The sequence below is a fragment of the Thrips palmi genome, unplaced genomic scaffold (assembly GCF_012932325.1).
Source record: "Thrips palmi isolate BJ-2018 unplaced genomic scaffold, TpBJ-2018v1 HiC_scaffold_2, whole genome shotgun sequence".
NCBI classification, from domain to species: Eukaryota; Metazoa; Arthropoda; class Insecta; order Thysanoptera; family Thripidae; genus Thrips; species Thrips palmi.
Genome location: NW_023144629.1, coordinates 6,220,584 through 6,234,995, shown reverse-complemented (window position 1 = coordinate 6,234,995; position 14,412 = coordinate 6,220,584). Strand labels below are relative to the sequence as shown.

At 41.3% G+C, this 14,412-nt stretch overlaps 3 protein-coding genes across 6 annotated transcripts; 1 reads left to right on the top strand and 2 right to left on the bottom strand.

Annotated features, from left to right (window-relative positions):
• Positions 1-14: 14 nt before the first annotated feature.
• LOC117647769 (chromatin assembly factor 1 subunit B) lies at positions 15-3,382 on the bottom strand. 3 transcript variants are annotated; one of them, XM_034389675.1, is made up of 8 exons: positions 3,268-3,382; positions 2,453-2,592; positions 2,223-2,355; positions 1,899-2,117; positions 1,715-1,808; positions 1,376-1,639; positions 1,050-1,289; positions 15-956 (listed from the first exon to the last, which is right to left on the bottom strand). In XM_034389675.1, exons 2-8 carry the CDS (start codon positions 2,579-2,581, stop codon positions 257-259), a joined length of 1,779 nt encoding a protein of 592 aa, XP_034245566.1. In that variant the 5' UTR covers positions 2,582-2,592; positions 3,268-3,382; the 3' UTR covers positions 15-256. The 3 variants fall into 3 exon arrangements, with proteins under 3 accessions (XP_034245566.1, XP_034245563.1, XP_034245564.1); XM_034389672.1 differs by lacking the exon at positions 3,268-3,382 and adding an exon at positions 3,029-3,185; XM_034389673.1 differs by lacking the exon at positions 3,268-3,382 and adding an exon at positions 2,660-2,947.
• A 9-nt stretch (positions 3,383-3,391) lies between these two features.
• LOC117647770 (26S proteasome regulatory subunit 6A-B-like) lies at positions 3,392-5,751 on the top strand. The gene is made up of 8 exons (XM_034389676.1): positions 3,392-3,533; positions 3,811-4,017; positions 4,091-4,195; positions 4,273-4,473; positions 4,553-4,655; positions 4,729-5,015; positions 5,105-5,332; positions 5,405-5,751. Exons 1-8 carry the CDS (start codon positions 3,480-3,482, stop codon positions 5,513-5,515), a joined length of 1,296 nt encoding a protein of 431 aa, XP_034245567.1. The 5' UTR covers positions 3,392-3,479; the 3' UTR covers positions 5,516-5,751.
• LOC117647768 (mediator of RNA polymerase II transcription subunit 14-like) lies at positions 5,621-14,162 on the bottom strand. Of its 2 annotated transcripts, XM_034389671.1 has the most exons (25): positions 13,959-14,162; positions 13,053-13,497; positions 12,653-12,959; positions 12,442-12,567; positions 12,216-12,348; positions 12,030-12,121; positions 11,667-11,939; positions 11,365-11,583; positions 11,055-11,287; positions 10,767-10,965; positions 10,418-10,669; positions 10,174-10,338; positions 9,938-10,093; positions 9,683-9,854; positions 9,432-9,604; positions 9,162-9,353; positions 8,833-9,069; positions 8,512-8,746; positions 7,957-8,378; positions 7,728-7,877; positions 7,495-7,629; positions 7,271-7,408; positions 6,930-7,190; positions 6,434-6,842; positions 5,621-6,388 (listed from the first exon to the last, which is right to left on the bottom strand). In XM_034389671.1, exons 2-25 carry the CDS (start codon positions 13,475-13,477, stop codon positions 6,234-6,236), a joined length of 5,259 nt encoding a protein of 1,752 aa, XP_034245562.1. In that variant the 5' UTR covers positions 13,478-13,497; positions 13,959-14,162; the 3' UTR covers positions 5,621-6,233. The 2 variants fall into 2 exon arrangements, with proteins under 2 accessions (XP_034245562.1, XP_034245561.1); XM_034389670.1 differs by having other exon boundaries at positions 5,621-6,842.
• Positions 14,163-14,412: the final 250 nt, after the last annotated feature.

Genomic DNA, 14,412 nt, shown 5'->3' with positions numbered 1-14,412 from the left:
TTATGAGAAAGAAATCTGTAAGAAGCCACTTATTTAATAATAATAATTACAAATATATTGATAGAAAATATACCAAGGTTACTAGTCACCTCCATTACATGGGAGTTATGTAGGTTCTCAAAATAAAATAAGATAGGAATAAAATAAAACAGGAGGCAGAAAAAATGGTTACAAATCAGAATGAACTAGGTAAAGAGACAAGCAGAAAAAATAAATTGCCAAACACCATGATTTATAAAAAAAATAGATGATGTCCCTAAAGCAACTTCTTTCTACTTTTAGGACTTGAAAGGGTTATCAGCTGAACTCGCCTGGCCTTTTTCCCCGAATTACCCGGTGTGATTACTTCCTCAATTCTAGGTGCATTGGCTGAAGGTGTCCCCCCACAATTCTTTGCAGGGTTTGTATCTGATTTTGCATCAGGGGAACTGCATTGGTTACTTCTAGATTCGTCATTTTGGGAGATTTCCTTGGAAGGTGATGAATTCCTTTTCTCCTCCTGCTTTGTTACAGACTCACTTGAATCCTTTTGAATGGGAATTTCCTTTTCTTCATCAGGCTTCTTATCATTTGAATTGTCATCATCCAACTTCTTAATACCCTCAAAGTCGTCTTCATCCTTGGTCAAATCTATGCTAGCAACAAGATCTGACTGTCTTGATATTAAGCCGTTGACATCCTCACACTCCATACTGTTGGAAGAAACTGTTTCAATAGCTGTCTCAGAAGCTGATTCAGAGACAGGTGCCGTTGCCGGGGCAGTTGCAGCCACAGTGGCCTTTGGAGTGGCACTTGCAGTGGTATTGGAAGTTGCATTAGTATTGGCAGTTTGTGTAGTTTGTGTGGATGTCTCTTCTCGGGGCTCATAGGGAACACCTAATTCACCAGGAGAAAATGTTATGATGGAGCAATAACCATCAGTTGAAGACACCATGAGCAAATCACCCTTCGGTGACCTGTAAGTAACAAAATTAAATTAAGGAATTGTCATCTTGAAAAAGTAAAATACCAAAGAGGATAGAAGATCACCTGGCAAAAGATATACATACCACGAAAGATCAGTGAGCCTGGTGTAGTGGAGATTAGAGACATACCCAAAAGGCATGGGTTGCTGTGTGTCGTATAACACCACCGCACTAGCGGTGGCAACAGCAAATATGACACGATAAGGTAGTAAAAACATTGATTCTGGCTTAGTTGAAGGATCAATGTTGCGCAGTTCAAACAAAACAGGGCAACATCTCACACAAACTGAATATTGATCCAGAGAGGGTAAGTAACACACCGGCCTTTAATTGGAATAAGAAAATAAAAGGTCAAAATACACCAAATGATACTTTTGAAAAATTCTCAATTTTCTTTTGTTAATTTTCACCTGCTTAAAAGTCTTCTGGAAAATACAAGAGTTGTACTACTTTGTTTTTTGCCAGCTTCTTGTGGTTCAATTACCCCTGATGGCACAATCAGTAACTCTCCATCAGGAGAAAAGGTCAGACGCCGGAAAAATGTTTGAATGGTGTCATCATGAAATAAATTTATCTTCTTTCCATTTAACTCATGATCTTTTGGGACAGGTAAGGGCGCTTTGCCAACTCTGGCCAATAACTTCTTTGAGGATGTTTGAAAAACTCTCATTTTTCTGAAATAAAAACAAAAGTTACAAATAGAACGGAAACGATAAAAAAGCATGAAATCAAAGAGGTAATATAGTTACCTATCACTGCTTAGAGTGGCCAATAGGTCATTCTTTGGGTCCCACGCTACTCCTTGAACAAAACCCTTGTGATCTTCGAGAATTGATCTGGAACCTAGAGAATAATACAGTAAAAGTTAGTCAGAAGAAATTAACAAAATTGTATGCCTCAAGTTTTTAACTTGGGTGGTGCAATCATGGTTACCTTTTTGAACATCCCAAATAATAGCTGTGTTGTCAACAGATCCTGAGATGAGCGATGTGGAGTCTGGGCTCCAACAAAGATCATAGACATCCTCAAGATGTCCACGAAGAATCTTCAGCACAACCCATGATTCCTTGTTCACAACCTCTGTTTCCCCTGGACCAGTAAGTTCTGGGGCATCCGAGTCCAGACGCTTCTTCCATATTATAATGGCTGATTCTATAAAAAGTTGTTTAAAAAAAAAATAAAAAAAAATCACATTATAATTATGGATGTAAAAACTAGCATGATGGTGTTTAATGTAAGACTTGTGCCTTAGCTTACCATCATCACCAGAGGCAAGGAAGGTACCACATGGAGAGAACCGAACAGCATTCACAGCTTTTTGATGTCTTACTAGGTCTGACGCAAAATCAACAGTGGTAACACCCTCATCGTTCGAAGTAATATGCCAGATCTGTTACGACAAACAATATTATTTTTAATGCAGAGGGATTCCACTGAATTCTTCCAAAGAACGCCATAATAATGGACAGGATCGCAATCAGTCATACCAGGACATGGGAATCAGTACCACCAGTTGCTAGTCGGTAAAAAGGTTCATCTGAATGTTGTTTCTGGATATCTATGCTAAGTACAGGGTCTCTGTTGTGCCATGATATTTCTGGGATTGTGCACCTCATGATGGGAATGTCTGCAATAAAAAATGGCAATAGAAACAGAAAATGAAGAATAGCGGTGACTCAATGAAAGCTACATACAAAACAAAATAAAAGGCTAGAAGCAAATAAATCCTTCAGGCAACTGAATATCTGAGCTGTCATAAAGAACTGGCTGTGACAAAGCGCTGTACTATCAATGTGGTGAAAGGATGAGGGCTAGTGAAGCATGGAACCATCATCATGGTCTTGGCCCAAACAACGAACAAAAAAAAACGAGTTCTAAGTAGAACTGAGAGATGTCACTTAAAACACTAGTAGGGATTAAGCAAAGAATAACATGTGACATGCCAAAAAGTTGTCAACAAAGACATTAAAAAGAAACTATTTGTAGGTTATGAAGCCACAGTGCTAAGGCTTTACATGCTTCGCGGTCCAATACACATTACGAACACCTTTGGTGATACTTACGGTTATCCTACAACAAAATTACAAAAAATAAAGACAGTTTTCAGTAGAAAAAGAGTTGAATACTCATTGAGAATGGTAAAATCTGGCCGGCAAAAAGCAACAACATTAAATTAGAAAAGACAAATGATTTCTTCGCGCCAGTCGGACTGCCAGCCAAACGGATTTCAAAAAGTATTTTACTCATTGTTAAGTGCGAGAGCTCGAGGCTCGATAACTACTTCAGAAATAGACTGACTAACTTGTTTCTAGAATGATTTACGACTCAGTAGCCATTCCTAGCACACAGTAGAGACGGTTTTGGAGAAGTACGCCAGTAGTTCATCGTGGGTAGTTGGCAACGTCCTACAACATAGGGGTTGGGGAAGAGAAAGAGAGCAGACGCTGGCAGACGCCGCACTCATTGACGCAGATATTGCAAGTTTAGTGAGAAAAGCTAGATTTAAACGTCAGCATGGCGGCCGAAAATGCTGCTCTTGAAGACGAGAAGATGTGGGAGGACGAAGAGGTGAGTGCAAGTTTGCTGCTTCCTTCATAATCCCGTCGAATGTTGAATGTATGGAAACATAACCTATTGATGTTATGACTTGACATTTATTATTTCACACTCTCTTTTCGTTGCGGAAGCTATTTTTTATGCCCCTAAACCATAATTTGCATTGTAATAAAATTTTACGCTGTTTTTAGGGTTTTTTCTTGCATTTTTGACTCATAGCTCCATATTATAAACCATGGTCTCCTTGTTCCTGTCATTGTCTCACTGTCATTTTCTTTCTGGTTTGCAGGACGCCCTTGCCGAGGAGGTCCTGCGTATGTCTACGGATGAAATCGTATCTAGAGCCCGACTTCTCGATAATGAAGTCAAAATCATGAAAAGTGAAGTGATGCGTATCTCACATGAGCTTCAGGCTCAGACGGACAAAATCAAAGAGAACACCGAGAAGATCAAAGTTAATAAGACCTTGCCCTATTTGGTCTCCAATGTTATTGAGGTTTGTTATTTTATTTCATTGTTTTAGAAGGACAAGTTCCAGCAAAAATTATAGTTTCTATTATATTTTTCAGCTTCTAGATGTTGATCCTGAAGAAACTGAGGAAGAGGGTGCTGTTGTTGACCTAGACTCCCAGCGGAAGGGAAAATGCGCCGTAATTAAGACATCTACGAGACAGGTTAGCTAATTGTAACTACTGACGTCTCAACCTTTTCAATTTTCTTTGCTAAATGTATGTATATCTTGTGTTTGTAGACATACTTCTTGCCTGTGATAGGCCTTGTTGATGCTGAAAAGTTGAAACCTGGTGACTTAGTTGGTGTGAATAAAGACTCCTACTTGATTCTTGAAACTCTCCCTGCTGAATATGACGCCAGAGTAAAGGCGATGGAGGTAGATGAAAGACCAACTGAGCAGTACTCTGATATCGGTGGTCTCGACAAGCAGATTCAAGAGGTCTGTTCAAATTAATTTTTTAGGGTTGAAATTATAGAAATATTTTGAGGGTCATAATTTGTTTATGTTCTTTTGGCAGCTAATTGAGGCTGTTGTTTTACCAATGACACACAAAGAAAAGTTTGTGAACCTGGGAATTCATCCACCCAAAGGAGTCTTATTGTATGGTCCACCAGGAACAGGTAAACATCTGCTTGTTTGAACACACTGCTTATCTGTTGGTGGCCTTCATCTAATTTTCATACCCATTTTCAGGCAAAACACTTTTAGCTCGAGCATGTGCGGCTCAAACAAAATCAACTTTCCTGAAATTGGCTGGGCCTCAACTGGTACAGATGTTTATCGGTGATGGAGCCAAACTTGTTCGAGATGCTTTCGCTTTGGCCAAAGAAAAGTCACCAGCAATTGTTTTTATTGACGAGTTAGATGCTATAGGAACAAAGCGTTTTGATTCTGAGAAGGCTGGAGACCGAGAAGTGCAAAGAACTATGTTAGAACTCCTCAATCAGTTGGATGGTTTCAGTTCCACTGCTGACATTAAGGTATGTATTAAGAGGAATTCCTATGTTTCAAATTGTTAACTATTAATGTGCCTTTCTCTTAATTTATTAAATTGTTTTTGGTTCATTAGGTTATAGCAGCAACAAACAGAGTGGACATTTTAGATCCTGCTTTGTTGCGATCTGGACGTTTGGACCGTAAAATTGAATTCCCACACCCTAATGAGGAAGCTAGAGCTAGGATTATGCAAATTCACTCCAGGAAGATGAATGTTTCTCCTGATGTCAATTTTGAAGAACTGTCAAGAACTACCGATGACTTTAATGGTGCCCAATGCAAAGCTGTCTGTGTGGAAGCGGTGAGAAGTCTTAACTATTTCGCAATGTGTATGGGGATTGAATAAGGTTTTAATTTCTCTTGTCTTTTTCAGGGTATGATTGCTCTGAGGAGGAGTGCAAATACTGTCACCCATGAGGACTTCATGGATGCTATTATGGAAGTGCAGGCCAAGAAGAAGGCTAACCTTAACTACTATGCTTAAGCTAAATAAATAGAGATGTAAAAATAATTCATGATTCAACTGACATTTAATTTGATCTCCTTTTTTAAATGTGTGAAGAGTGAGGGGGGAAAAAAAGCACCTGAATCATTTTATATGTTGGTTTATTATTGTAACACAAACCATAACAGCCATTATAATTATTTCATAACCTGTGCAGAAATGTATCCATTTTGGTTGCAGAAAAGTTGTTAAATATTAAAATGAGATTATTCACATGTTTACGAGTTTACGAATCCTATTTACTACATCACTCCCAGTATAAAATGTGACCATGTACCATTTATTTATAAAAACTATATCCATATGTTTATATAATATGCAAGCTAGATACAGCCACAATTCGGAACAAAGTTCTAAAAGTAAAGACAGTGATAAAATTTTATAGTACATTTTGCAAGGCATCAGAATACTTAAAGTATATAGAACAAGTTCAAACAAAGCACAGATCTACTTAAAAACAATTTATAACAAGCAATAAATAACATTTTTAAATTCAGAAAATATAATTACAAATAATAAAATTAATGAAATACATTAACAAAAGAGTCCATGAAATAAAATTATCAAAATGGGTTCAACTTTGTACTTCAGCTACATAAGGAAACAATTTATTCTTTAGATCACTTTGGTATCGATATTTGTCAATAGAGCTGACAATTGGTAACCTTTACAGATAATACATTTCCTATTGGAATTTCTAGGGCCCCATCATTGGGTGCTGTCCTACATGACTTGCTGGGCCCATAGGAACGGTCATGTGGCTCCCCATGGGGCCTGGTCCGCTCATGGGTCCGGGCCCCGGCCCTGGTCCTGGGCCCGGTCCACTCATGGGACCTGGACCACTCATGGGGCCCATGGGCCCACCCATAGGGCTGCCCATGGGCCCAGGCATGGGGCTACCCATTGGTCCTGAGTGGGGCATAGGGCTTCCCATGGGACCGGACATTGGACCACACATGGGCATGTTGCTGCCCATTTGATTTCCCATGGGCCCGATAGGTCCCATCATGGACATGGGTCCCATGTGTGGCATTCCATGACCCATTCCCATCCCTCCTCCATGTCCCATGCCCATGCCAGGGCTGTGACCACCCATCATAGGCCCCATAGGTCCCATCCCCATCCCTCCCATAGGACCGTGGCCGACGTGCATTCCCATACCCCCATGGGGACCCGGACCCATGTTCATGTTGTGGCCCATGCCATGTCCCATGGGGCCCATAGGACCCATACCGCCCATGGGCATCCCCAAAGGAGAGTGCATCATGCCTGCTGGGGAATGGCAACCATTGTTTCCGAGACCAACCTGAAACAAAGCACACAACAATCAGTATCTAATAGGGCCAGAGAATTTAGTGATTTTAATTATGATTTTTGCTGTGTTAGTAATCACCTGTGCCATATCAGATGGAAGGTTTAGGTTCATCAGAAGATCTCGGACAGCTAACAACAGCATAGACTCCTGTCCAATATGAGAAGTGGCAGCATACTCTGCAAACCGTTTCAGTTGTATATTTGCAGCTGTCACAGCAAGTGCTGGGCCTGGCTCTCGTTTCTCGGCAACTTGAGTGTTGCGATGCGCAACATCATAAACCAGAGGGAGAACAATGGAAGCACGCTCTCCAGGACCCACACATATTCTGGTAAGTTGTATCTAGAATCAAAGGCAAGAACCAGCTTAGTGGCAGTGCTACATCACTTCATAAACCAATCAAAGTAAATAAGTGGCCTTACAAAACATAGGATTTTGTTGCGGAATAATAAAACACCAGCCTGCCCAGTAGGGACTATTGGAGCTGCTGATGAAGGTGGTACTCTTAAGCAAAGTTGCACAGTCCACTTGAAGTTGGCTTGTTGGGCTAAATTTGGCATCTGGAAATTTAAGAGAATAGGCATGAACTGAAGGTTTGACCTGACAAATATTCTTGTTAATTAAGCTCATAAAAGTATGCTTTTACCAAATCAAATTTCATGATCTGAATAAAGTCTCTCAACACAAAGAGAGGAGTGCAGAGGATCCGAGCAAGCCCAAGAAGATTGTTGGGCTTAAAAGGAGGACAAGCTACTCTCATTTCAAAAAATTTTTCAATTATCTGCAAAAGTACAAACACAATATATTATAGTATAGAAAAATATCTATACTACCTTAAACAAGAAATTTGAAAGAGGAAAGGAGGTAGGTATATCTTACTTGTATTTCATCCATTGAGAGCTGCTCTTTATACTCAGGAAGAGCTGCCACTTTCAGATGAAGCGTTTGGAAATGGTACGGATTTTGAATTAGACGACATTGCAGACATTCCGTTTTAAAAGCAGGGTCCTCGGTTCTTAGATCAGTGAGCTGCAAGAATGAAAGCCATAGATAAGTGGACAAACTAGCAATGTACGTAGAGCCAGACCGATTGGAAGAACCTCCCTACCATTTCTTCTGCCTGGATGAAGCGGTGCATCTGGCGACTCATGAAAACGCAGCCAAGGAAGCGCTCGAGGGGGCACAGGTCCAGGATGCCGGGCTGTGCCTGCGACTGGGGCATGTTGGGGCCCGGGGGCGGCGCGGTGGCGGGCCGGCACAGCATCTCCAAGGACTTGCACGTGAGCAGCGTGGGCCTGGCCGCCCACATTCTCCCCGTGCCCGGCCCCAGCCCTCCCGGCCCCAGCCTCGCCAGGGCCCGGGCCTGCTGCTGCTCCGGGCCGGGGCTCTGGCCGCTCTGGCCGGGCCTCGGGGTGGGGCTCTGGCCCGGGCGCGCGGGGGACGGCCGAGGCATGGCAGGGGAGCCGGGCCAGTTCGCCGCGCCGGGCGAAGCCATGTTCGGAAACGGGCTGCCGTGCCCGTCGAGGTGGCCTGTAAGCCAAGGCCATTCAAGTCATTCACAACAACAACAACAAAAACATAACTACCAATTAATTGATCCCACATGGGGTTTGCATTGTAAATAGATGTTTAAAAAAATAATTAAAAATGTTGAATTTCTTACCACCCATGAAAGAGCCGGCACCTGCCGGGGAGTGCCCAATCATTGAGGGTTGGGGTGAGGCACTTGGGATATGAAGAGGACTGGGGCTGGGCAGCGACAACGGATTTGGAGAATTGCTGGACATGAGACCAACTCCAGGCGAGGCAGATTGGCCAACTCCAGAAATGGACGGTGGCGATGCAAGATTGAATGAGGTTGCGGGTGAAGAACCAAAGTTTTGTTGGTGTTGGTTGTTCTGAAAATAGTGAAAGAAGCGTAGGAAATTGGTGCCCTCCTGAAGACAGAAGAACCTAAACTTATTTACTATGTGTATGCAACTACCTGCAAGCTGGACATATGAGGGCTGGCTGGTGTATGTGGGTTGCTTCCTTGTGGTGGAGTCATAGGAGCATGGAAGTTAAGGCCATCTTTCTGATTAGCAGGAGAGTTGGGTCCTCTTCCTAGCCCAATGTTGCCAGTCTCTGGATCAAAAGTAGCTGGAGAGGGCTGGCTGTCATCATCAGCATGAAACAAACTTATGGAGGAAGAATTTTCAGCTGAGTACTTGGCGAGGAATACCTGCATCAGGAGGAAAGTATTTCTGTCTTACATCACATTCATCAAAATGATACACTAAATAATTTTTGATGAGCTCAATGGGGCTTACTTACTTCCAAATTGTGAGCTCTGATCAGATCAGGAACAGACATACTACCAAATAAAGAAAAAACACCGTCTTTGAGTGAAACATAGCCATTTCCTTTAATTTTGACTTCAATACCAAAAGTTCCCTCATATATAAGACGAAGTGTGGTAGGACTCAGAGCAATGATATTCCAAGTTTGAATTGGAATTGTTGGCCTCTGGAAACAAGATTCGTGACAGGGTTAGAGTGGCGAAATCCAAATCTCCGGACACATTTAAAAGACATATTCACTTACCGTGCTGATCACTCCAAAGTGGGGTGTGGTAGAAAGTTTGGAAATAGAAGCAAGAGCTTCATAAGTTTCATGAAGCACTTGAATCAGGAGGATACAACTAGAATTTTTATTGAGGAAGACTTCTAAGTGTGAACGAACCGGGGCATGTACACATGCTGCTTTACCTGACGGACCTGCAGGGAAAGAGGAAATGTCAACCATAGTACTAAAGCAGAATAAATTAAAAGAAAGCTTGATAAAGGTGCACTCACCAAACAGTAGGTAGAAGGCTTTTTTTTCAATACTCCACCTGATGGTAACAGATGCTGCTTTGCTTGGACCATAACCAAGGTGCAACTTTAAGTAGTTGAAGGACTTTACGGAGCAAATGTCAGAGAAATTGTATTTGCTACTTTTAAAACCTTCTGAAAGCTCTTCAGCCAACTGCAAATAAATAATAAATTTCAAGCAATCCTTTCTTTGAAGACTACTTCAAGATGAAACCTTATCGTAATGTTCATAAATACCATGTACAAGTGGGCAATTGACGCCCAATCTGCTAGCATTGCATTTATTGTCTTAGCAGAGTTGTCGTCACTTAGCATATCATAGTAAAGGTACACAGGACGGCGACTCCCTTGTTCCTTTGGAAGGAGAGATGGAACAGGAGAGCCAGAAAACACCTAAAAAACATTGATAAACAATTATAGGTAAACTAAAAAATATTTTAGAATACATTTCAAGTTACATAAATTTTACATACAAGTTCCAGAATCCATCTTCTTCCCTCCCCTTGTGATGAAGATCTAATTGAAATTGATAATAATCTTTGCATAAGAGCCACATAGTAGGGGTCTGAACTTGAAATATGTTCAGGAGTGGGGAAGGTTAAAAGTCTTAGCACTAAACCACTAGCTTCAGATTCCACCTGAAAATATAAATTTAAGTAAATTTTAATGAGCTCAATGGATTTTAATAATGTGCCAATCATTTCAAAGAGTACACACTTGAATTCCCTGGTGAGCGATCAATCGTCTAGACAGTTCTTGAGTTAAACTAATGAATGGGATCCTGTCTTCACACATTGATACAATATGAGCTAACTCAGGAATGAAATATGCAGGGTGTTTTGATTTTAAGTGTGCCTCATAATCTCCTGAAGGACACAGTTTCCGCTTGCCAGGCCATGGAGATTCATCCACACTTGTACACGGACCATGAGTCGCAACGAATGTATTCAGTTCCATCAATGCAATAACCTAAAGTTAGAGCAGGAAAAAATAAAGGAAATTGTTATTTTGTTCCAATTTTTGGAGGCTGTAATTTTCACAATTAAGTCATTCTGGCGTATCATACCTTCAGGTAAGGCTTAGGCATTCCACTTTCGGGGACGGTTTCTTCATCTTCTTGCACAGAGACCGGCTTCACAGATGCCAAATAAAAGTTGCAATCAATCCCAATTCCTCTTGTGGAGCCCTTGTTCTCATGCAAATCAATAATGAGGATGGATGATGAATGATGGTTGAGCTGCACTAACATGTGATGTCGTCCTAATCTGTAAAGTGGATTAATCATTGTTACAATTAAAAAATCAGAAAGTCAATGGGATTAGTAATAAATGCAAACAAAGTATGTGTGCTTTACCTAGAAGCAAGAGGGCTTTCCTGCAAGGAAAGCAGCGGCAGATAATCTTTTACAGTGACTGGTAACTGCATTAGGGTCTTTTCACAGCGCCTCTTCATAACCCAAAACCGCAGCTCTGATAGCAGAGTTGGCAATTTGGATTTGTCCCCGTTCAGAGCAACTTGAATACCCCCTATCATAGGTGCATCATATTGAGGGACACAGCACTGTATGATGCCAGTGTATGTCTCAATCTGCAAGGAATAAATTTGGAATCAAACCACATTTCATGAAAAATGATGGTATTTTAATTTTTCAGAAAATCACTGACCGTGATAAGCATTTGCTCCGCCCTTTGGCACGGATGCAGGAGAGGAACACTTAACATTGCTGGCACACCACTCACAGTGCACTCTACACCAGGCAGAAGGGTCTGCAGTTCTGCTTTCAAGTCAGTCAAGCAAGTTTTGGTTCTAATGTGAATGGTGTGAACAAGTAATCTTTCCAAGGATAACACACCAGTATGAATAGATTTTTCGGCTATTTCAGTCTGAGGAGAGAAAGACACACTAATCAAAAGGAGCCAAAAATACCGGAAAAAGTAAATAAAAAAGAATTAAGAGTGTCACATACCTCAACACAGCCCAAGTGGGGAAGATGAAGAACAGCTAATGGTTTGGCACTTTCATTCTGGTTGACTTGGGTTGAAAACTTGTAACCCATCTCAGACTTGGCAGCATCTTTTTTAGACAGTTCGCACCAATATGAAATGGTCAAATGATCCCCTGGTACATAGCTATAAATACTAATATGGTCACCTAGACGGTCTTTTTTCAGTCGAAGTGCTTGGGCATAAAGAACCTCAAGCTGTAGAGATTGGGCAAAAAAATGGAGAATGTTGTAGACCTGGAAAAAAAATACCAACCAAACATTGAAAAGGACAAAAAATCTTCCAAAAATGTAGCAAATCTTGAGGTTATCCTAAGATAATCGAACCTCATTAAGTGGATGGGGGCAGTCAGTGAGGCGAGCCTGAATTACTTCCTGAACATAATCAACTTGTAATGGATGGACTAGTGCCTGTCCACCTGTTTAAGAAATAAAGAAAAATATGACTTTCTAGACTCCTTACAACCTTTTTGCTATACAGATTTCACAAATTTCCATTTAATTCAAAAATACCTCCACAATCTTTGTCGTCCACAAGTATTTCAACATTAAGTAGCTTCCAAGGAATGTTCGGGCCATCACCCATCACAGTGAGTGATACTTCAAACTCATGCTTTACATGAAATGTTGCTCTGCCACCCTCAATCTGGAAAAGAAGGGGGAAAAAATCAAGTGAATTTCATATTTGGTGCTGCAAAGTCTGAGAATGACAAAGTAAGAAGGAGAAAGAGTTACTTACTTTCACATTTCTCATTTGGGGCAAAACATTACCAGTCACAAGACGGTGTTGAATGACTTGATTTAGCCTCAGAAGAGTATTTTCTTTTTCAATTGGAGTGATTGGCTCTTGAGGGACAACACGGTCCTGAAAGTAAAACCCAGTTAGCATTTTCCAAAGATTTTAGAAAAAGATGATCAATCACAATTAATATTGATAGCCATACACTAACCCGGATACATTGAGGCAATCTGCCATAGGTACCAGTAGTCAAAACTTCAACAGCTGCAGGAATTTGGAAATCAGGCAAACATGCATTAACTAGAGTTTCTCTAGCCATTCTTGCTAACATGTCAGCAGTGTCCACAAAGAGTAAGGACTGCTTGTCCAGGAAAGCCATGATATGAGCAGATTTGTCAACTTTGGAGGCAGAGTTGGCCCATTTTACCAAAGCCAGCAGACGTACAAATAGCTGTCTTGTTCTTGCGGCAAAATTGTGAATTTCTATTTTTCTTTCAATATCTGATTTTTTTGGGAGGCTAAAAAATAACGGGAAGAAACAAGAAAAAGAATAAGAACATGCTATGTGAACTACTGATATAAACTGACATAAATTTGTTATAATGACTTACATTTCTGCAAGAACAGTGAGTTCATGATATGTCCTTTGAACGATGTGGTCAATGAGCACAGCAAGGCTGATGGTGCCGCTGCGCTGCCCATCATGCGGCAAATGAACTTGCAGTTGCTGGTGTGATTGGTCTTGGTCCTGTTCAGGCATCTGATGCTGATGTTGCTGCTGATGCTGATGCTGTTGCAGTTGTTGTTGTAACTGTTGCTGATGTTGATGCTGTTGTTGCTGATGTTGGTGCTGCTGCTGATGTTGTTGCTGCTGTTGCAGTTGCTGCTGTAGATGTTGATGTTGCTGCTGTTGCAGATGCTGAGGTGGAAGTTGTAAAAGCTGGGGCGGTTGCTGTGTCTGCTGCAAGAGCTGTTGAAGTTGCTGCTGCGGCTGTTGCTGCAGCAACTGCTGGCCTTCCAATGGGACCGGAGACATCTCTACGTCCTCCAGCTTGCCTATGTACAAACAATGGAGGGAACATATTTAGAATGTAGGTTGAATTTTATGAATCGGCAGCTTCATGTGTGTGGTAACTGGTCAGAGGTGAAAAACTAGATGTACATATTTGAAAACCACATTCCTTGCACTTGTTTCCGGTGGTAATAGGCTTTACTAGTAAAGGGGAATGCCTTGAGACATGATAGAAATTGACTAGCTTATAAACGAAATGATGACTTGAAAGCTTGTATGAAAACATTCAGGACATAACAGGTGCATTAAGTGTCACATGAAAACAGTATCAAATGTAAACAAACCAATGATAAGTGTACAGGGGAAACAAGTGGATGAGAAATCATAGATTATTTTGAGAGCTTAAAGTTGGAAGTTGGAAAGCCGAGGAATTCCATGACACCTCTACAAAATTTATAAACAAATCATGGTGGTTATCCTATGACTATGAACACCAGGTACTGACCCCAAAGTAACAGCTGAAATCCACTCCAACGGTTAGGCACTCGCCCCAATCGATGAGGATGGCAGCTACACCATCTTTAAGCCAGGCTGGGAAAATAACATAACTTCCAATAAACGTCCATAAATCACAGAGCCGGCCATTTTCACATCGGACATCAATCACTGAAAAAAAAACCACCTGCGGTGGGTGGTGGGGGATCGGTCGTCTGCTGTCGCTAGAGCGCTAGCGTCGCTGTCGTCAGCTCACCAACAGAACAACAAAAAAATATCCTGATTTCAAATTGAGCGCAGGTATTTGAAGATAGACGAAAAAAGCATTCTGAACCTTGAGTTTTTATTTTTAAATAGAAACAATTGCTATTCCGGAGTGGTCTGATCTGGAGAAGATTTGTTAGCAGATTGGATTCGCGAGAGAATTTTGGTGCGTCCATGTAGCATGTTTCTGTCTACAAGGC